Here is a 22,220-nt window from a genome sequence, read left to right on the forward strand (position 1 = left end):
CATTTTTAGGTGAGAAAACAGAATTGGATAGAGGTAAATGAATGGAGAGCAGGTGGCAGAGCTGGGAGCTGAACTCAGGTCACCTGGCCCCACAGCCCAGCTCTCAACCACTACAATATCCTGCTTCTTCTCAAGAAAGAAAAGAAGGTTCCATTCTACCCCATTCCACCTGCACCTCCATTCCTGAGTGCTCTTCCTGCTCTGCTTTTGCTCCACACGTTGATGCTGCCTTTAAGGTCCAGGTGCAGCTCCTCCTCCAGGAAGCCTTCCCTGACCTCTCAAGGTCACCAGGACCCAGCATTCTTTTCTCCTTCACAGGTGGGGCTCTGATCCCTTCCCCTGGCAGAGCGGAGGCTCCACGAAGCCTGGCCTATTGTGGACTGACTGCACCGTGACATGATGGAGAGAGAGTTCAGCTGCCATGAGGACAGAGAGACCTTTGGGAGTGTGTGCTTTGTCCTGAGCACAAAATCGGGGGACCGCTGGTGACTGCAGAGGCTGTAGTACAAGGAGAAGAGGTTCCCCCAATCTGATTCTGCCATCCCTTCCTCCCAGTTCCCAAGGGGCCTGCTTGTGGGTTTTCCATGGCCACACGATATTCCTAAGGGGAGACTCCAGTGCAAGCTCACTGTTAAGGCTCCCTGGCAGAAGCCCTGCCTTGGTTCCCTCTCCACACATCCCTCTCCTCACCTTCCTGGCCTGCCAGGGAGAAACTCACCACCTAAGTGAGGGCAAGGAGGAAACCACACAGCACAGATTTTCTGGAAGATACCATTCTCAAATATCATATATTTTGTGACAAGCTATCTATTTTCATGAAAATGTGTGATTTTCAGTGAAGACAATTCAAGAAGTGTGTAACTATGTAAGATTTAATTGTTGTGGTCTCTCTGGGGCTCGCTCAGCCTCTCTCCACCCCACATGCTCTATGCTTCTTTCTCCCACTCGTCTTCCCTTGTCTGCCCTCCCTCCTACGCCTTCTCTTGAATCTTCTGAAAACGCCTATCAAACTCCCAGTATCTTTCAAGGACAGACCTTTCCAACCGAAAGGGCCTCTGCCTGTCCCTACCTAACGTGGCTCTCCTGGAGGATACTGCCACCCTGGGGTGCTTCGGACCTGCTGATTCTCCCATCAGGGACACGAGAGGGAGATGACACTCTCCTCTCCCCCAGCGCCCCTTCTATATCTCAGCTCCTCCATCCTCGTATAAAACCATCTCCTCCTTCAGCGCCAGACAGACACCACCACGCTCTGCCCGCTCTGCTCTTCTCACTACGTGCTTCCCAGGCAGTCGGCCACGTCCATCAAGGTCTTTGTCATGAGGCTCCCAGCTTCCTCTACGTCCCACTGGGCACATTTTAGGGTCTCAGTCAACGAAAGACTCAACGTGCACAGTGGCCTCAACTCCAGGGAGGGCCACTTGTACTGCGCTTGAGCCACCCACACCCAGGCCCTAGCTGTCGGTGCCCAGAGCTGCTGCACCCCTGAGATCTTATCCTCCTACCCTACTTTCGCCTGACCACCTGTTCATCTTGATTACTCCCTCTCTTACTTTCCGAAAGCCTGCTCGTCAACCTGATTGAGACCTTCAGAATAATAATCTTTTTTACTTTCCTCCCATTCTTTCAGCTCCCTCCTGGCCTCTCCACATCCCTAGAAAGGCTGCAGCCAAATACCTTCAATCACCCCCTTCCAGCACCTTCAAGTTTGTAATTCTTCTTCTACACCCTGCAAACCCTACCTCTGCAGCCTCAGTCGCCCTCCGCACACCTGTTCCCAGGATGCTGGGCACCACCCAAGAAATATCACGCAACTGGGCAAGTTAGACCCTCCACAAACTCATGGTCTTCAGCCCCAATAGGGCCCCTCCACACCACCTGGTATTCCTCCTTTGGGGCCTGCTTAGCCTTTGAGCCACATCTCCTCATCAGGGTTTCTAAATCTTCCCTACCCTCGAACATAACCAGATCCCCCAGGCATCACTTGCAAAACAGTCTGCAAACCTGTTCCTCTTGCCCCACCCTCCATCCCGCCCTTGGGCCTCCGAGGCAGAAGTTCCTCTCCTAGAGACGAGGCCAACCCCACTGGCTTACATCCTACCCTCTGCTGTCCTTGCCCTGTCCCCACACCCAGAATCTTGCTTCATTCTCCCCTCTATAGCAGACCTCCTTCCTCGACTGCTTTCCCTCGGCCTCAAAACACGCTCCCTTATTGCTTTGCTTAAAAAGCAAATCAGAACACACACCTTCTCTCCACCCCACACCCCTTCTAGTAGCCAGCCCCTTTCTCTCCATCCCTTCGTAGCAAATTCTGGGGAAGAGGAGTCGACGCTTGCCGTTTTCCTGGAAGGGCTCTCTCACTGCCACGTCCTCCAAGACATTCCATGACCGCCCCGTGCATCATTGGGGAGCCCATGGCATCAACTGCCCTCATTTCCCAGGGGGAGGGGCCAGGGCGAATCTTGCCACCCTAGAAACCCCCAAAGGGATTGAGACGGTGAATCCTGGCTCAGTCTATTTTGTGATCGTAACTTAAAAGCCTTTAATTTTCCATGAATTTAATCATTCCTTCATTCAACACACGTTTGTTAAGCACCTGTAACACCCAAGGCAGATATGATTGAGTGACTTCTGAGCAGCCCAGGATATTCTGAGGAGGTAAAGACACTGCAGAGATGTAAATATGTTCTGTAGCCCAGTTCTACAAGAATTAAGACCAGCAAGTCTTATCGCCTGCAGAAAAAATGTTATAAGATTTTCCTTTTAGCGTGTCCTTCACCCAAGTCAACCTCCACTCCCACACGTGTTCCTGCATTTAATAGTGTATTTTTGAGCAAGAGAAAAAATAAACCTGTTCTGGTGATTGATTTAGAGGGCCCAGCTCTGCTGAAATTCCCAGTATATTAACACAGCACTAACCTCAAGGACTCCACTACAGCTCTACACTGGTGGGACTAACGTGCAGCAATGAAAAGATTTCAGAAAAAGCAGCTGGGACAAAGGCAGTGTGGTGACAATGGAGTTAGTTGGGAAAATCAAATACAAGAATCCATTTATGTCCATGATATATTCTGAACACATCTACTTAGGAATTTTCTTGAAACAGGCAAGCATATCCTTAAGCTACCCTGATAGAAACACCATTCACACGTCCCCACTCAATGCCACCAGCCATTCCCAAATCCTAGGGCCTGTTTCTTATGCTCCTTCTTTGCCACATTCTCTGTTAGGCGTGGTGCCACCTAGTCCAGAGCACCTTTGGGGACACACGGGGACGTTCTGGTCCCACGATGACACTGCTGCTGGTCAGGGTCCAGGGATGTTAAACATCATGCACTGAGTAGGACAGTCCCACACAATGAAGAACTACCCCACCCCAAATGCCAGTGACACCCTACTAAGAAACAGGAGCAAGAAGCAGCAAATGCTGCAGCCCACTTCTTCTTTTTTTTTTGGAGAAGATTGGCCCTGAGCTAACATCTGCTGCCAATCCTCCTCTTTTTGCTGAGGAAGACTGGCCCTGAGCTAACATCCATGCCCATCTTCCTCTACTTTATATGTGGGATGTCTACCACAGCATGGCTTGCCAAGGGGTGCCATGTCCACACCTGGGATCCAAACTGGTGAACCCCAGGCCGCTGAAGTGGAATGTGTGCACTTTGCTGCACCACCGGGCCGGCCCCTGCAGCCCACTTCTTGAGGGCCTGCACTTTGTGCAAAAAGCAGCAGAGCACTCCCATTAACTATGGGGAAAACTCCCCACTTCCTGCTCCAAATGGACAAATGCAGAAGAGCCTTTGGGGGTTGGCTGGGGGGCACTGAACCTGTGTGGTTCAGAGCGGTCTCTCTCCTGTGATAGACAATGCCTGTAGCTGACACTCTGTGCCTGGCTTGCTGCTCTTATCCCGGGCTCTCCTGGCTGCAGTTCTCAAGACCATCTTGAGGGGGGGCGTGAGTTACAGAAAGCTCCAAGAGGAGCATCAGTCAATGCGGCTCTGCCAATAAGAGAGTCCATGGGGATCTGGGGAGCCCCAGGTAAGAACCTGGGGGTTGAGTCAAATGGAAAAGCAGGCCAGCTTCTGTGTGCTAGCAAACCTGGGTGGCAGAGAGGCCTTGATGGAAGGAGGTGTCCCCAACTCCTGCCCAACCTGTGCCCACAGCAACTGGCCCCCATGAAGAAAAATAACCAGGATCTGGCTTCCATCCCAGCGGGGGAGGGCACATCTCTCAAGCTCCCATCCCCAAGTCTCCGTGAAAAGATAGTGGGTCTAAAAGAAGAGATACCGATCCTGCCGGGTCTTATCTTGACTACGACTAACATCTACTACTGATAAAAATCACAGCATTATGAGATATTCATTGAGGACTCACCGTGCGCCAGGCCTAGTGCTGAGCACTCTATCTATTCTCCACTGAATCCTCACAAAACCTCTATCAGATGCGTGGTTTGAACTCCATTTTACAGATGAAGAATCAGGCTTCAGGTTAAGCTGGTAAGTGGCGAAGCCAGCGTGTGTCTGCGCAACCTGCTAGGAGGTCTTTGTTAGGAAGACTACCTTCTTTTACTCAGAAATCCACCAACTGTATGAACAGATCCATCTACTAGCCAGAGGTGCCCCGAGCGTCTGCTCCGAGCCAGGCCGTGTGCTGGGCACAAGGATATGCTGGAGAACAAAGCAACTGCTGCCTTCAAGATCTCATGATCTAGTGCTGGAGAGAGACCATCGACAAGTAGACAATTCACGTGTAACTGCCAACTGTGATTATAATTACATTTATACATGTATTACAAGAGCTGTGATAGAATCAGACAGGTGCAGAGATCCCAGAAAAACAAGTGAAAGCAGCTTAGAGAGGGTGGTGAGGAAAGACTGCCCTGAGGAAGTGGCCTTGGGCTGAGACCTGAAGGGTAACAAGCGGGGAGAAGGGGGTCTTTGGACCTGACCCTTTGGCCCTGGAATGCTGAGACTCGACGTCCTCCAATGGGCAGATGGTTGCCCCAGTTCCTCGGGGGCAAAGGGGTAACCCCAAGGACAACAGGCACATGCAGAGAGCCCTGGTGGGTCAAGAGCGAGCTGACTGGCCTGAGTCCTGTGTCCCAGCCCAGGGTGGCTGGGGAGGGCAGTGTCACTGAGCGGTCTCCTTCAACCCAGTCTCAGGAGCCTGTCGTAAGACCTCTCAGGAAGAACCCTGCAAATGAGACTCAGTTTCCCTCTAGATCCTAAGAAGAAGAGCAGGCCTGGTGCTTGGCTCAGTCAGCTCCTCCCCCCCATACTCTGACCGCAGCCTTTATTCCTCCAGCAAGAGCGCTCAGAACATCTTAGGTGCCACACCTTCATCACACCACGCAGTGGTGGCTTATTGTCCTGTCTCTGTCCAGAGAACTTCCTGAGAGCAGAGGCCACATATCTAATGAAACAAGGGAGGCGGTCCTGAGTCACGGCTCCAGCCAAGCACTACTGTGTGACCCCAAGCAAGTCATGTAACTGCCTGGAGGATCAGTTTTCCCCTACCACCCAGGGCTGTCGAGAGTATCAGCTGAGATTATGCACATAAAACGTGTAGAAAGATGCCTAGGAACCGTAGACAATAAATGTCAGCTGTGGTTAATATTATTATCTTTAGGCAGACTAGCAAGCTCTCAAAACGTGTTGAGAGACTGCCCTAATTAGAACAGGAAACCAACATGACTGAGCCCATTTCCATGGCAGGCTTGGTGCTAGGCACACGCGGGTTTGTCGCTTCATTTAAATCTCAGCATCCGCCCCCATCTTACTGATCATGAAGTTGAGGCTTGGAAGGTGAAGTGACTTGTCAGAGAGCACAGAGCCATGTCGGGTCTACATTCAGCTCCTCTGACACTATTTCAGTGACCTGTCCCCAAGGCCAGAGAGGCCTGAGAAGCGAGGCTCTCCACAGGACGGCGGGTCGAGGGCGGGAGCCTGGCTTGGCTCTGGGCAGCGAGCGGGAACCCTTCTCCTGTGCGTTGGCCCACCGAGGTGCTGCTGCTGACGGCTTGGCCCCAGCCTGTCGGGCTTAATGGAAGTCACACCAACGCGCTGTTTACCTCTCTAATTGCGGAGTTTGGACATGAAGTGAGGAACATATCACGCAGAATAAATGACAAATTAAGCAGCTCCTTTTTTTTTAGCACGGAAGCTGTGGAAGCAGCCCAGAGTTCACCAGAGTTTCACTGGTGAAAAAGGAGGCCACCACTGTGGCCCCATCTGTGTGCCTAGCGCAGCCGCTCCCTCCCTATGCACCTACACCCCACGTGGAGCAGAGGCAGCCGGGGCTGGTGGCTCGCCTTTGGCCTCCATGTGCAACTACCAGAAGGGAAATGGATATGGGGGCTTTCTGGAGGCAGGGTGGGAAACCCTCTGGGTGCTCAGCTTACCCAGAGTGGGACCAGCTCCAGGCAGACAACCTCAGGTGGGTCCATGGGTATCTGGGAGGGAGAGGCAGCCCTGTGATGGTCAGCTGGGCTGTGCCCTGTGGAAGCAGCGAGAGCCTAGGGGAGGCAGTACTGGGAGAGAAAGAAGCACTGGTGGTCAGCCTGCTCTTCCCAGCCTCGAGCCCCTCTTCACCTTGGGAGAGGATGCTCCTGGACATGACATCATTACACCTACCATTGTGTTCTAAGCATATGGGCCTGCATCCACCACCCATGAGGGGTGGGGACTTGGGTACACCGTTGCATCTTTGAGCCAACATCTTTAAAGTGGGAATAGGTGGCAATGTGGTTCTAAGATGAAATGAATTGACATATGGAAGGTGTCTAGGGGGACTGACATATAGCAATTATCTATATATCTATATTATATATAGATACACACATATATTGTACAAATATAATGTATATTAGTAAATAAAAATAATAATAGAATAGTCTACAGTTGAGTAGCAGTTACTGTGAAGTAGGCTTTTTTTTAAGGTATAGACATTTGAAGTAAAGAGAAATTAAGGATCCTGTCCCAGGTGGCACAGATAATAAGTGGCAGAGCCAGGACTCATGCCCAAGTAGCCCCAGCAGGGGCCCAGCACAGGTGGGTTCATGTCCTTTCGGTGGGGCTGTAAGGAAGGACGCAGGCTGTGTGCTGGATCACTAAAACAATTCATTCCCTCATCACTTACTGAGGAGCAGACACAGAGGGGATGCGTTCCTGGGCCCTGGGACACAGGCAGGATACATTAGGCACCTGCTCCCCATGGATGCCTCAAAGGGGGCAAGGATGAGGGAGCCAATCCAGCCTGGGGGTCCAGAAGGGGGTGACTGCAGGTTGTCACTTATCCCAGCCTTGAATATCTCCCTTCTTCACCCTTGGAGAGGCTGCCCTTGGGTGTGACATAGTAACACCTACCATCATGTTCTAGGCACTGGACTCAGTATTGTCACATACAGGCCATCAAAGCCCTCGCAATAATAATAGCACATTACTCTCCCATTTCACAGATTATACCATAACTGAGTGTAAGAAAGAGAAAGTCACTTGCCATGGGTGAGTCACCCATGTGGTAAGGGCAGAACTGGGTCTAGGTCCCTGCCTGGCCTGATCCCAAGCTTGTGAGTGCATGACTCACTGCCCTGGGTCCTCTGGAGCAAAAACTACCCCCTCAAACAACCAGCCTGCACCGTGAAAGTGGACGGGCCACAGGGAGGCGCTGAGGGATGGCTGTCCAGAGGGTGTGCAGAGAGCCGGGCGATCTCAGGGCCAGCCCACTGCATCACCACGGGAACGATGGGCCCTGGAATTGTGCGAGGCTACAGCTCAGAGGTCAATAAATAAAGAGTCCCAAATAACCCTATTGGATTAGTGCCCACACAATGCAGAGCTGGAGGTGACCAGGCAAGTTTTCGGGACTGGGAGAGGCTGCCCACAGACCGGAACCCAGTCAGGCCCCTGCACGAACATTCAGCAGCTGGTGCCCGGGCAACACAGCCACACACAAGGAGTCACGCAGGGCACAAGTTTATCACATTAGAGCCAAGAAAAAACTCAGGGAAGGTTTTCAAACCTCCCAGCCACTCAGTGCCTGGCATGCTGATTTATTTATAGATAAAAAACAAAGAGAAGTAGAGAAATCTCCCAAGAGTCACAGAGGAGTGGCTAGCTATTTAAATCTTTGGCTTGCCAAGTAAACCTTTTTCAATCACCTCTGAGATGTTGCTTGAAAGACCTGGGGGTCCAGGCACAATCCGTGAGAGGCCGCTTTTGTTCCGCACATTGACCCTGGGAGCACGGCCAAGCGGGTGGCAGCGTTTTCACTATGACCCCATGTGGGAATAGCAGTTTCTCGAGGATTAGCAGACAGAGAAGGAAGCAAGATTTTTAATTCATTTCCCTCTCTCTCCTTCTGTCTCTCTCTTCAGGTGTCTGCGTGTACGTATCAGTCTAGGTGGAGGTATGGAGACGTGCTTCATCCCATAGCTACGAAATTTGGTATTTATCTTCTTATGATTCTATATAAATAGCTGCATCTAGCAAAATAAGATAGTCTCTCCTGAATCCACGTAGCCATACACTTAAATATACTCTCAAATAGGCGTATAGCCAAGTGAGAACCTCAAAAAATGAAGAACAATTCCAAAAATTCCAAAAAGCAAAGGCACCAAAGATGAACCAAAGTTCATCTACAATTCCATACTTTTCTTACTTTTATTGAACACATGATCTGATCTAACATGGAATTCACCTCCAGGTTAAAGTAGAATATTTCTTTCAACTCAATTCTCATCTTTATGCCTTGAGTCCAAAAGCGCTTCCTGAAGCTTAAATGTGGCAGCTTCAGTATTTCAAAACTTTAGAAGGAATTAAAGTCCCTTTCATCTTCTTTCTTCTATAGCCAAGGATTTACTTTCCTATAGGAAAAGCACATTCTTTCCTGTGTCTTTCACAGTCTAGAAGATGTAGACAGAAGGAACAGGAGAGGATAATGAGAAGCTGGTTTGGGGTCGTAGGCTGCACCCTGTGAACTGTAATTATCTAAATTATCTAAGCCCAGCCTTTCCCTCCAGACAGGACTCCTCCAGGTCAGGGAAAAGAGCAAAGCTGCCTTTGCTTCTCGCAATTCTTGGCATAAAATAATACTCTATGCATGTTTCTTAAATGAACGAATGAATGAGTGACTGGTTGAATAAATACAGTCCGTGGGGAGACACTCTTGTATTTTTCGCATCAGAAGAAATTTTCCAGGCATTTACCCTAATTGGGGCTAATATTCTCAGTTATTTTGAGGATTGCTTGGAATTTGCTAATTTAAATAAAATGGTTACGTTGACTCATTAACAATTAGCGTGCTTCCCAGCAGCATCCTCTCGCTAATTTCATTAGTTCCACTGTGCTTTCTCCTACACAGGGCCTGCTCTGAGACCAGGCAACACCACAACTGTATCAGAGAGAACTTTTCGACCAAAATTTAAGCAGAATCTCTCATGGTGTTTAAACACAGACGTGAGCCCAGGTCCCCTCTCTAGCCCCAGGTGTCTTTGGGTCCCTAACGTCTTTGGGCCCTGGTGGGCCACACTCTAAGTTGCTCTACAAAACCATTCCTATCACTAGACTAAATTTGTTCTTCAGGGAAAATGAAACTTTCCAAAATATGAGGACTTCCTGAAAGACAAGCTAGCATATGTTTGATGAATGAATGAGTGAAACTAGAGAAGAAACTGGACGTCAAAATACAGGTGCCCTTCCTAGTCCTGTCTGCCAGTCACTTGCCGTGCGCCCTCCGGCTAGTCAATTCACGTCCTCAGATGCCATTTTCTTTTCTTATTTTTCAGAGGTGGAATTGATTTGGAAAATATCTAGGGTCGTGTGGCAGAGACAAGGCTTCCTGGGCACGCAGAAAACCCCATCCCACATTCTCTGAGGTTAGGCCGGGCCATGCGACTAGCTCTGGCTGAAGAAATGTGAGAGGAAGTGAGAGGAGGCACTTTTTGACCAAGGCATGAAAGTCAGATTTCCAGTCACACTCTTCCCCTTTGCGGGTGTTGCGGGTTGAACTGTGCACCTCAAAAATTCACATATTGAAGTCCTGACCCCCAGCACTCAGAACGTGGCCTTATTGGGATACAGGGATGTTGCAGAGATAATTAGTTCAGCTAGGATGGGGTCGCACTGGAGTAGGGTGGGCCCCCAATCCAAAATCACGGGTGTCCTTACGAGAAGGGGGAATTTGTACACAGATACGCACACAGGGAGAACGCCGTGTGGAGTTGGAGTCATGCTGCCCCGAGCCCAGGAACTAGCAGAAGCCAGGAGAGAGGCTGGAACAGGTCCTTCCCTGGAGCCTCAGAGCGAGCACGGCTCTGCCAGCACCTTGTCTTGGACTTCCAGCCTCCAGAACCGTGAGACTAGAAATTTCTGCTGTTTGAGCCACCCAGTGTGAGGTCCTTTGTTACAGCCGCCCTGGGAAATAATACGGGAAAGGCCACATGGTCAGACTGTGAATCCGCGAGGGCACCTGAGTCCCTGATGTCCTGGAGAGTCACTCCACCTTTACCTGACTTTGTGAAAAGAGTAAGAAAAATAGCTAAACCCTGGAAATAAGGCAAAAGGGAGGGGAGGTGGTCTATCCTTTCAATGTTACACTGGGCATTGTCCAACAGGCCCACTCAAGAGAATATAATTTTCCAGGAGAATGAACCTGTGCTTGATTTTGCTATTTATCTTTTGCTGAGTACCCAGATACTACAGTTTAATGCAAACTTCTAGAGTTCTGCCTGGGTAGGAAGGATCGTACTAAAGGCTATGACTTTATTTCCCTGTAGGACATTAACCACTTTGGTATCTAATCTAGCAATCTTATTCTAACATACTTTTTTTTTAGAAAATGCCTACAGATACTCAAATGCTCTCAGCACCTGCTTAATCATCTCGCTGGTTCCCTTATTAGTGAGTGAAATAAGCTTCTGTCACGTCTTCATTGTAATTGGTTGAAGAGTCATATTTTAATTTTTTGAACTGACAAAATAAACTTGTTGGATTAACGCCGGTGAGCTTTGGGGATTGCTCATTACCTGCAGGTTCTTTCTGGGTTTAAAACCCCAAATGGACAAACTTAGAAATTTGGAAGAAGGAAATAAGGAAGGGCAGTGACCCTCAAGGTTGGCAGGAGGAACTGGGTCAGCCCACGGTCCTGACTTCTTGTTCTTCTTCCTCCTTCCCCATTCTTGGCCATGGCTGGCTGAAAGCCAAGGCATGCAGCTCAAATGTAGCCACATATGCAATTTTCAAGAGAGAAAAGAGCTCAGGCCCTGGCTGTGGGGAAGACTTGAAGGTTAGAAAATATAGAAGAGCCTATCTCCAGCACTAGAGTGGAAACCTCCTGGGGGCAGTGACTTTCACCCGGTCATCACTCTCTCCCACTGCCACAGGGTGGACTCCTACTGAGGTAAGAAAAAAAAAGGCAGTGAACTAAAATGGCATAGAATTCCAAGGTGGGAGTACCCTTATGGATTTCTTAGCTTAAGAGTCTGCATGACATAGGAACGCTTCATAATGCTCCTGGAGCCCACCAAACGTGGCTTAGACACCTCTGCTGACGGAGAGGTCACTCTCACCTGAGCCAATGACTGGGAAGAGTTTCCGTATACTCAGCCCAAAATCTGAGTCCTTACAATTTTGGAAGTTTTGATGTCCCCCTTAAATCTGCTCCTCTCCAGGCTAAACCATTCCCATCCTTTTAGCTCAAGGATGTGCGCTTGAGTCTCTTTCCCAGTTTGGTAATAAGAACAGCCAATACAGCCGTGTGTTGCTTAACAAAGGGAATACATTCTGAGAAATGTGTCATTAGGCGATTTTGCCATTGTGTGAACAGCATAGAGTGTACTTAAACCTAGATGGTAGAGCCTACCATACACCTAGGCTATAAGGTATTAATCTTATTGGACTCCTGTTGTATATATGATACATTCTTGACCAAAATGTCATTATGTGGCACATGACTGTATTTAGTAAGCAATGACTGCGTACCAGCTTTATTGTCTAAATGCTTTATGTGCATCAATTTATTTAATTCTTATAATGACCCTATAAGGTAGGAACTACTATAATCTGTATTTTATAGGTAAGAAATTTGAGGCACAAGGCACTTATGTCATCTACCCAAGGAACCCACTTAGTAAGTGGTATGGCTGGGATTTGGACCCAGGCACTCTGGTTTTTGACCTCTATCTGTTGCCTCATCATTTGCCTTTCAACATTTTCAGGCTTTCTATCAAGGGTGATGCTCAGGGACAAGCATGTGAGGTTTCATAGCAGAGACCAGAAAGACTGTCACCTCGGGCTGGTCTCTATTCCTCAGACAACAATGTCAGATGCCACATCCCTGCTCTAGAGTCATACGGGGTACAACCTGTACAACTGAATGTGGTGGTCCAGCCTGTGCATATGTGAACTTCCCTGGGCTCTCCTTGGCCTCTGTGGCCATGGTAACAAGACAAATTTTGCTGAGAGCTGCCAGGAGGAAGGGAAAACATCCTTGGAAATGCATGTTGTGTGGCTGATTTGGACCAAGTCTGGGAGATTCAGAGTATCCTTGGGGCCTATATCTGTCCACAATCCCCTTCTGATTTGTACCCAGACCTTGTACTAAGTTGATATCCCTAATTCCTCCTTTTCTCATCCTCTCCATGAGCCAATGAAGTTATTAAGGCTGGTATATGCCTTTGGGAAGCCTTGCTGGGCAGAAGTCCTGCCTCCTCACCCGTCGCTTATCCCCTGCACCTGTGTCCATCCCTAGTGGATGGATGAACTCCGGCCAAGGACACACAGCCCATCTCCAGGATGACCCCGTCCTCTCTGGATTCCCAGCTCACTGGGCAGACCAGACTCAACAAATTCCTGCCATAGCAGAGTCCCTACAGCTCTCTGTTCTGGGAAATGTGTCTGGTCCGAGGCTGTTCTCAAGCTTCTTGACCTCTGGGCACTGACAGACAGGCACCTCAGCTGTAGGCCTGGTGGAGAGGGCAACTGGGCCCCAGTGTTCCCTGTACAGCCCAGTTACACGAGGGTTCTGCGGGGAATGTGGAGGGGGACTCAAGTCTTTAGGACTTGCTGCAGCTCCACATCAAGAAGCTGATTTACAGAGCACGAAAGGAAGGCAGCTCCCAGTATTCCTGGCAAGCACAGCACAAACTCACAGCTTCCCAGGCCAACTGAATCTCAGAACAAACAATTGGCGGTAAGCAGATTGTCAGATCTGGCTGAGCTGGGCCTGGAGATAGCCAGTGCAGCCTCCTCATTTGCAGATAAGAAGACAGACCCAGACAAAACTAATCCATGGTGCTAGAGACTAGAATTGTCATTACCTTTGGGTAGAGGTATTGATGAAGAGAAGGTAGAAGGAAGCCCACCAGGATGATGGGCTTGGTCTGGGTGGTGACTGTACAGTATCTACAAATGTAGAAATTCATCGAGCTGTACACTTAAGATGTGTGTGCTGTAGTTAAAATTACACCTCAATAAAAGAGTAAAAGAATATAAAGACCCAGAGACGGTTAAGGAGACAGGGCAAATATGTGGCAAGACCAAGTCTAGGACTCAGGCTTCCTGATGCCCCGTTCACTGCCCTTCTTCGGACTCCACTGCATTTTTGCTGCCATAGCAACTCAGTGATGCTCCAGGGGTCTATGAGCAGTTTTGACCAGGACGGGAACCCATGGCACATGGTGCATGAGGTCAAGGAAAGTCAGTGCACTGTGGATTGGAGCTGGAATCTCGAGGGTTCTATACTGAGCAAGAGTCAGGTGTAATGAGCAGTAATAATAGTAATAATATTATTAAAACAACATTAATAGCTAGCATTTATTGAGCACTTACCATAAGCCAGGCACTATTTTAAATACTTTACATTTAGCAAATCCTCACAACCACCTTTATGGTATATACCACTATTAATCCATATTTTACAGATAAGAAAATAGGCCCAGATTTAAAACCTTGTCGAAGGTTTCACCACCAGAAAGTGTCAAAGCTGACATTTGGACTCAGGCAATCTGGCTCCAGAATCCATGCTCTTAACCAAGACACAGACTGTCCCATATCGAATCATCTGCAGTTGGTAGACTGGCAGCTCTACTCGACTTGACACCCACCACATCACAGAGGAATCACCAATATTTGTCCAATGGTACAGACAAGCACCAACCCTGCAGATTTCCACATAGATTTGTTAAAGGCAAGTTCACCCATTGTCTTCTGGATCATAAATATTAAAAAGTAGAGAGGGAATTTACAAAAATATCTAATTACTCATGACCTGGCCACCTTGGGCCACACTCAAGAACAACATAGGGATGTTTTGAACTGAACACTCAGTTGCATTAATAAACTCAACTGCATTAATAATCAGAGAAATGCAAATCAAAACCACCATGGGATACCACTATACACCCACCACAATGTCTATGATTTACAGATAATACCAAATGTTGGCAAGGATGTGGAACAAGTGGAACTCTAATATATGGCTGGTGGGAGTAAAAATTGATACAACTACTTTCGAAAACTGTTTGGCAGAATATTGGTCTGCTCTGGCTGCCATAACAAAAGACTACAGGCTCGGTGGCTTAAACAACAGGAGTTTATTTTCACACAGTTCTGGAGGCTGGAAGTCCAAGATCAAGGTGCTGGTGCATTCAGTTTCTGGTGAGGGCTCTCTCCCTAGCTTGCTATGGCTGCCTCCTTCTGTGTCCTCACGTGGCAGAGAGGGTAACTGGGCTCTCTGGTGTCTCTTCTTATAAGGACACTAATTCTATTGGATGAGGGCTCCACCCTCATGACCTTATTTAACCTTAATTACTTCCTTACTCCAAATACAGTCAGGATGAGGGCTTCAACATCTGAATTTTGGGGGCACACAAGTCAGTCTTCAATATATTCTGCCCCAGCCCCTCAAAATCCATTTTCTTCTCCCACGCAAAATATATTCACTTTATCCTGACAGCCCCCAGAGTTTTAACTCATTCCAGCAACTGCTCTAAAGTCTAAAGTCCAAATCTCATCTAAATATCATCTGAATCAGATATGGGTGAGAGTCGAGGTACGATGCATCCTGAGGCAAAATTTCTCTCCAGCTGTGAACCTGGGAAAGCCGACAAGTTATTTGCTTCTGAGATACGATGGTGGGACAGGAGTAGGATAGACAATCCCATTCCAAAAGGGAGAAATTGGAAGGAAGAAAGTGCTACTGGGTCCCAAGCAAGTCCAAAACTCAGCAAGGCAAACACCATCAGATCTTAAACCTTGAGAATAATCCTCTTTCGCTTGATGCTCTGCCCTCCAGGCGACCTGGGGTGTCAGCATCTCCCACATGGCTCTGTGGGGCTGCCCATCCCTTTGGCTCTCTGGGGTGGCCCTGCCCACATTGGGCGGGGCTGTCGTGGCCCACTGAAACCCAAGAGGCAGGCCCACCCTTTGAGGAAACAGCCTTGCCCTGGGCCTGTGGTGGGAGGGGTGGCTCTGATGATCTCTGAATTGTCTTCAGCATCATTCCTCCCTTTTGAGGAATAGTGCGTGTTCACAACTGAACAGCTCTATGGTCCTGGCTCGTAGAATCCAAGAGGTCCAACAACCTGCCTCCATCCTGACTCACTTTCTCTGTCCCCTCTAGTTCAAACTCTCTCTCTCACCAGCTATGTGAGGAGACAGTGAGGTGATCACCTGCAAGCCAGAAAGAGAGCCCTCACCAGAAACCAAATTGGCTGGCACTTTGATCTTGGACTTCCCAGCCTCAGGAACTATGAGAAAATAAATTTCTGTTATTAGCTATCCAGCCTGTGGCATTTTGTCATGGCAGCCTAGCAGACTAATACAGGCAATGTCTCTTAACAGTGAACATTTGTCAACCGTATGACTCAGCAATTCGACTCCTAGGTATAAACCCAAAAGAAATAAGTATATATGCACACCAGAAGACATGAACAAGGATGCTCATGGCAGCGGTATTCATAACATTCCCAAACTGGCAATACCCAAGTGTCCATCAACAGCAGAATATATCATGAATACAGCATATTCATAAGGTGGCATATTACATAGCAATAAAAATGAACAAATTACAACTACATATACTTCACAAATATAATGATGAAAGAAAGAAAGAAGCCAACACGAGAAAGCATATACCCCATAATCTTATTTATGCAAAATTCAAAATCAGGCAATACTGCCCTTTTTCTTGATCTGGGTGCTGGTTACAGGGATGTGTTTGCTGTGAAAATTCATTAATCTGTATATTTACAGTTTGTCTCTTTTCTGCATATATGTATACGTCAAAAAATTTACATAAAATAGTCACCCACTAAAAATGTCACACCATTGTGATGATGAAGAGTGAGTGGCAATACTGCCTGGTGTGGGGATAGTGTCATCTGCTGACTTGCGACTGACCGGTCAATGATGTCATAGCAGCTTGGCCCACAAAATGGATGAGGTGGTAGAGATCACAGTGGACAATCGCAAGGAACTCAGCATAGCACGCAAGGTGACACATATGTCACAATATCCTTCACAATATCCTTTGGTGGGTAACAACTCTTTTAATTACTGAATTGCAATTGCACAAATATATGTATCTTCTATCCCAAAATATCTTTTTTCAAAATCATTGTGCACTTCTAGAGGTGAGATAAGTAAACTCCGAAAACACTGTCAATTCAGAACAGGTCAGTCCATGGCATTCTTGGTCAATGGTTGTCCATTGTACTTTGTTGAATACACCATTTCTCCTGCCTGTGCCTTGACATCCTCTTTGGATATCCGAAGCCCAGGCTATTAACGAAGAATTTTTCTAGGATAACTTATTTTCCTGGTAGCCCTTCATTCTCCACCAGGAGAAGGTCAGAAGAGCTAGGAAGGATCTCATGGCTAGAAATTTTGGCCCCAGCTGTGATCTACTAAAGGGCAGAGCCTGAAGGTTGTGAAATGGTGAAGGGAGATGTCAGGGAGCTGGGGGAGAACCCTAGGGGTCCCTCCTACTAGGGAAGGGCATGGCTGCCAGAAACAGGGCTGTGATTTACTCACGGCCTGTCCAAAGGAGGCAAATGTCCTTCTTTAGAAATGTATCACCTTCCTCACTCCCCACCCCAGAGAATCCTGGTGTCCCAGCATCCGTTCCCACAGCCTCCTTCCAGGTAAGGCAGGTGTGACTCTCCTCTTTGGCTCATGAAGATACTTCCTAATGAGAAGCCCCCGAGGCCGGGCCCAGAGCAGCCATGACAGAGTTTAGCTATCCTTTCTCACCGCAGACACACACGTGCACACCCCTGGCACAGGGATGTCTCAGGGGACTCACCTGGGGCGTCATCCCATGGCAGATGTACACGATGGGAACATTCTCTGTGTCTGGACCCTGATCAAGACACAAATCGGTCTTCAGAGAGTTCTGCAGCTGCAGCCAGAGGAGAGACAACCACATCAAAGAGATAGGAACAGAGAAAGAAGTGCATTAAATCAAGAGCAACAAGCATTTCACTGAGACGGGCTCCATTTCCATAATCAACCCAAGGCCCCTTGAATACTGTGGAAACCAACAAGCACCACCTTCTGCCTGGCCCAAAGGTGCTGAGGGAAGACCAGTCTCCTTTGAAGGGGAAGCATTCACATGTTGTTAAACAGCGAGCTGGGTTTGGGGAGCTGGGACTGTCTAAGTAAAAATAAGAGATAAACGCTCATGCACACATATAAGATGGTGCTAGGTTTTCCACCCTCTCCATTTCCACAAGGGTGGCACAATGGCCTTCAAGGGTCCCTGGATAGAAGTCTTTGCTCTTGAGGGTTGGGAGAAGCAGGCAAGATATTAGCTGTTTTCAGGCATGGGACAGGCTCTGGGACCAGGCCTTCTCTGCCTCCTGCAGATCCAGCAGCGGTTGGCCAGGCCCCAGTGGTGGCCCAGCTGATGAGGGTTCTCCAGAGTGGGAGGTCTGGGAGGTGAACAAGAGAGAAGGGAGCCAGGGTGGAAGCAGGAGAAGAGAGAGGCATCTCTTACCCTCACCTGGCACACGGCAATCAACAGAAGCAATGTCCGGGTACCATGAACAATGTCTTACCATGTCTAGGTCAGAAAGCCAACACTCAATGTCCCCTTCTGGCGTAAGCTCACTCTCGCCCTTGGAAAGGGCAGCTTAGGGTGTGTACATGGCCCTGCTCACCTACTGCAGTTGAATAGACCACAGTGGGCACAAATCTGCAGTTTAGAATGAATTAATAATTTTATTTCTTTCCTTCTGTCTCCTCTTTTTCTCTCTGGAATGTGACCCTCTCACCATTCTCTTATTTTGTCCTAGGAGTCTAGATGAGAGACCCAGAGACCGTGGTCAGTGGGTAGTGGCCACTAGCATCATGAGGCCATATAGGTTGGGTGTGGGGGGTCTTTGGGCCATTCGTAAGCAGAGAAACCCAAATGAGATCAAGGATGAGATGAAGCATGAGGCAGACAGAATTAGAGACAAGAGAGATCTTCCAGCCCCTGCTGTAGTTTTAGTGGCTTCCCAGCTCAAGAGCCCCTGTCCAGCTGGACGTCAGTTCCTGTGCCCATAAGAGAGTTTGTGGGACCTTTACCCATGTTAACTTGTGCTAGCTTAAATAGCTCTTCTTAGCAACCAAAAGCACTGTGTTTAGAACAGGAGATGGAGATTGGAATCCAAGGAAGACCAGGGCAATGGACCACAGGGGTCATCTATCCAGGGGAAGGTCAGAGACAGGCGGTGGCTGAGCTTTGGCAGTCCTGATGGCTTGTGGCAGGGGTTCAATGAGCCCAAGTAAGGGCCATGAAAAGGAGCAGATAACCAGAGGCACACGTGTGCTCTCTGCACACCCTGTTCTGGACAGGAGACAAGGACCAGAGTCCAGTTCTTTCCTCTCGAGCTTCTTCTATTGGGGGTTGCAGCTCAACCCCAAACTTGCAGTTTAGGGGTTCTAAAGGAACATGAACATGTGTCAGCTCCCTAGGCAGGGGCCCCAGAGGCATCTATGCAGCAAATCCTTTATTATAAACAACTATTTGGCTTGCCTGTGTGGGAGGAGCATATGTAAATACACTTTGGACTTTTCCTGCAGCCCAGTGGCCTGGGTGTCACATCTAAAGCTGAGCACTGTAATCCATTAGTGAGACCTCCTAATTGCAGTTGCAAAGAAAAAGGTCCAGAGTGCCCTGATGTCAGCCTTGGCTCTCTCGTGGGTTCTCAAAGCTGACCTCTCGGGGAGGGGGTGGGTGGCGCTTTTTGATAAAGTCCTCTGAGGCTCTGTGGCATCCCTCCCCCATTAAGCAGGTGGTCGATTGATGCGGTCGGGAGAGAGAGGCTGAGTTGGAATCCCGGCTGCAGCTGTGTGGTCACGGACAAAGCAATATAACTTCTCGTCTGTTTCCTTCTCTCTCAAACAGGGACCATGATAGTGCTGACCTCATAGGGCTGCTTTGAGGATTAAGTGGAACGGTATCTACAAGTGCTTAGCACAGAGCGTGGCAAAGAGCAAATGTGCACTAATTGTTAGCTGCTATTATTGCTGCTATAACCTTCCTGAAAGCCATGTGGGGAAGCTAGCTTTTATTGATTGCATCTCCCATTGATTGCATCTATGCGCCGGGTACCATGGAAGTGCTTTCCCTGAGTTATCCCACCTAATCCTCAAAACAACCCAGACGGGCCAGTAGCATGATCTCTATTAAGGATGAAGGAAGTGTGGAGTAGTAAGATGCTCTGCCTCCCCTCTCACTGTGTGATGCCATTCCCACCGCATCGAGCTTCCTTTGCCTGACTGAGTCCTCCTCCTCCTCTGGTTCTCGGCTTCTCCATCACTCCGGAAGCCTTTGCTGACCTAAGTCTGGATGAGAGGCCACCACTCTATGCTTCCCCAGCACTTCCATTTCTCTTGCTTCTTCCCTTGTCTGTCTTCTCTACTAGTCACCAGACTGGGTCTCAGTCTTCCTCACTGCCTGTGACACGGGCCGGCCCCGGCACAGATTAGACAGTGAAGACAAGAGGAATGAATAAAGGAATACCATGAACAGATGAGTGGCATTCCCACATGAATGTCATCCCAGCTGGACAAGTGGCAGAGCTGGAGTCTGTCTCCTCCAAAGCCCAAGCTCCTCCCATCACGCAAATGGCGACCCTCCTGAGACCATGAGAGATGCCCGTGCAATGCTGTGCCCACAAGCTTCAGGGTTTTGCAAACTGTCAAAGTCACACAGCAAGTAAGTAGCAAGGCTAATGTTAGAAGTCAGGCATGCCTGTCTCCAGATGCTACTCCAGCTCCACTGTCAGCACCAGTGCTGGGGCTAATCCAAGGCCACCCTGTCCCTCAGACACGAAGCACAATGATCCAAGGGAAGCCCATGCCCTCACAATGGGGTCCACAGGCTCTTCCGTCTGCAGGAGGCACTAATGGGACATATTAGTGGATTAGTGGGCTGGGTTATATAGACTTGCCACTTGTCCCAGGGGTTATTTGACTTGCACCATGCGGCTGAGGCATGAGTTGGAAGGGACCAAGAAAACAGAGACTCCGTCCCTGAGAAGATATCTGGTCTCTCCATTTCAGAATAAAAATAATCACCAGGAAGAATGATTCCCCAGAAAATCCTCACACTCTTGTGGCTGCATCCTGCTTTGCACAGCTTCACCCTATTGCTCCCATTAAGAGTTCTTTATGCTCCTTGACAAGCAAGCGCATCTCTGCTCATGTCGGAGCCCAGCCCATGGAGGAGGCAGGAGAGAGGGGAGGCTGGCCAGGGCCTGAACAGTAGCTGGAAGATGAATATGCAGGGGGTCAGAGACCTCTGCCAGCTCCAGGGATGGCTAACACAGCTGAGCCCTCTGGGATGATGAGTGGGTGGCTTTTCAGCACGACAGAGGGAAAACAGCACCAGCTATGGACTCAGAGAGGTCGAGATCACAGCCCTGTATAAGCTCCTATTTGACCACCTGAAGGTTTCTGGGTGTGGCAGTGAGGCGGCTGCATGGTAAATCTGCTATATGTGTTCATAAAATGAGAGTCTTTTAGTCAGAACACAAGAATGCCTTTGGCCAAGACCCAGAATCGCAATGGCCACATGCACACACCTCCACTGTTACTGCTTTCCCTGCCTCTCTGGCTGAGTTTGGCTAATACTGTTCAGCCACAGCTGACAGCTAGGTGAGAACATGAATCCAGAAGCTTGCCCTGGCTCACAGAGGTTTGGGGCCAATAGTTCCTCTGGAGCCACGGAAGCACAGCTATCCCTTTTGGACTGGGCCCAACGATGGCCAAGCAGCACACACAACTTGAGCAGTGTGGGGGCACCAGTAGCTGCTGTGTCTTCAGGATGGTTCTGGGGAGGTAGATGGGGCTAATGGGCACCTCACGGGCCAATGTGTTTCCATGGTGACAACAGGATCTGGCGGCTCACGTAATAGCAGGGCAGCACCAGCTGAGGAGTTTTCTGATACCCGATTTATACCAGACTGAGAAGTAGAGAAGCAAGAGGCCACCAGCTGGTTCTCTCAGAACATGTCAACCATGCCATGGAGACTCTTGTGGGAGGATATGACCCCCCCTCCTACAGGCTGGCCTCCAGGACTACAGAGGCCCTGTGGAAGGGGAGAAGGGAGAGTTCCCAGGATCTCGGCTCTCTCTCCTTTAGAATCCTAGGATGTTAGAGTTGGGAGGCCCACAGACAACACTGAGGCCAACCCTTCAGGAAGGACTCTTCCCTCCAAGGGAGATGCTGTGCCCATTATCTTCCTGCTGAAGCAGGTCTTGAACTCAGTTCTGACCCCAGGTCATCAAGGGAAGAGGCCTCAGTTCTTCCTTCAAGTTTTCATCCTGGGATATTGACAGGTCTGAGGGGATGCTCTCCGAAGGGAGGAATCAGAGCGATGTCAGAAGCTGATGTTTTAGACTCTGTCTCACTGTTGATTACCTGTGTGAACATGGGTAAGTCACTTTGCCTCTCTGTTTCCCCATCTGTAACACGGAGGGTAACTGAGGTCGCCCCGGGGGTAGTTTTGAGGGCTGAACTGTCAGTAGAAAAACTGTATGTGTTCAGTCAGCAAAAACCAGGTGAGGCACAAGTCAATCAGGTATCCTTTACAATACCTTGAGAGTTGCATGGTCCTGGGAATATTGGAAGATTGGGAGAGTTTATCACATTCAAAGAAGTTTAAGCTTAGAGAAAATACCTTTCTGTGTCTTAGACTTTCTTCTACCCAGTGAGGACAGTATTATTTTACCCCA

The 22,220-nt window shown here is 48.8% G+C and overlaps 1 protein-coding gene across 7 annotated transcripts in view; it reads right to left on the reverse strand.

The window, feature by feature from the left end:
* Window positions 1-22,220, reverse strand: part of GALNT18 (polypeptide N-acetylgalactosaminyltransferase 18) — a 351,784-nt gene that overhangs the window by 42,336 nt on the left and 287,228 nt on the right. For 6 of the 7 annotated variants that reach the window (XM_070624315.1, XM_070624314.1, XM_070624318.1 and 3 more), the window contains one exon: window positions 17,299-17,394. In XM_070624315.1, the coding sequence (XP_070480416.1) occupies window positions 17,299-17,394 (96 nt within the window). Of the gene's footprint in view, window positions 1-17,298; window positions 21,907-22,220 lie in introns of all 7 variants that reach the window. The other variant, XR_011541200.1, reaches the window with a different exon arrangement.

The sequence above is a fragment of the Equus przewalskii genome, chromosome 6, assembly GCF_037783145.1.
Source record: "Equus przewalskii isolate Varuska chromosome 6, EquPr2, whole genome shotgun sequence".
NCBI classification, from domain to species: domain Eukaryota; kingdom Metazoa; phylum Chordata; class Mammalia; order Perissodactyla; family Equidae; genus Equus; species Equus przewalskii.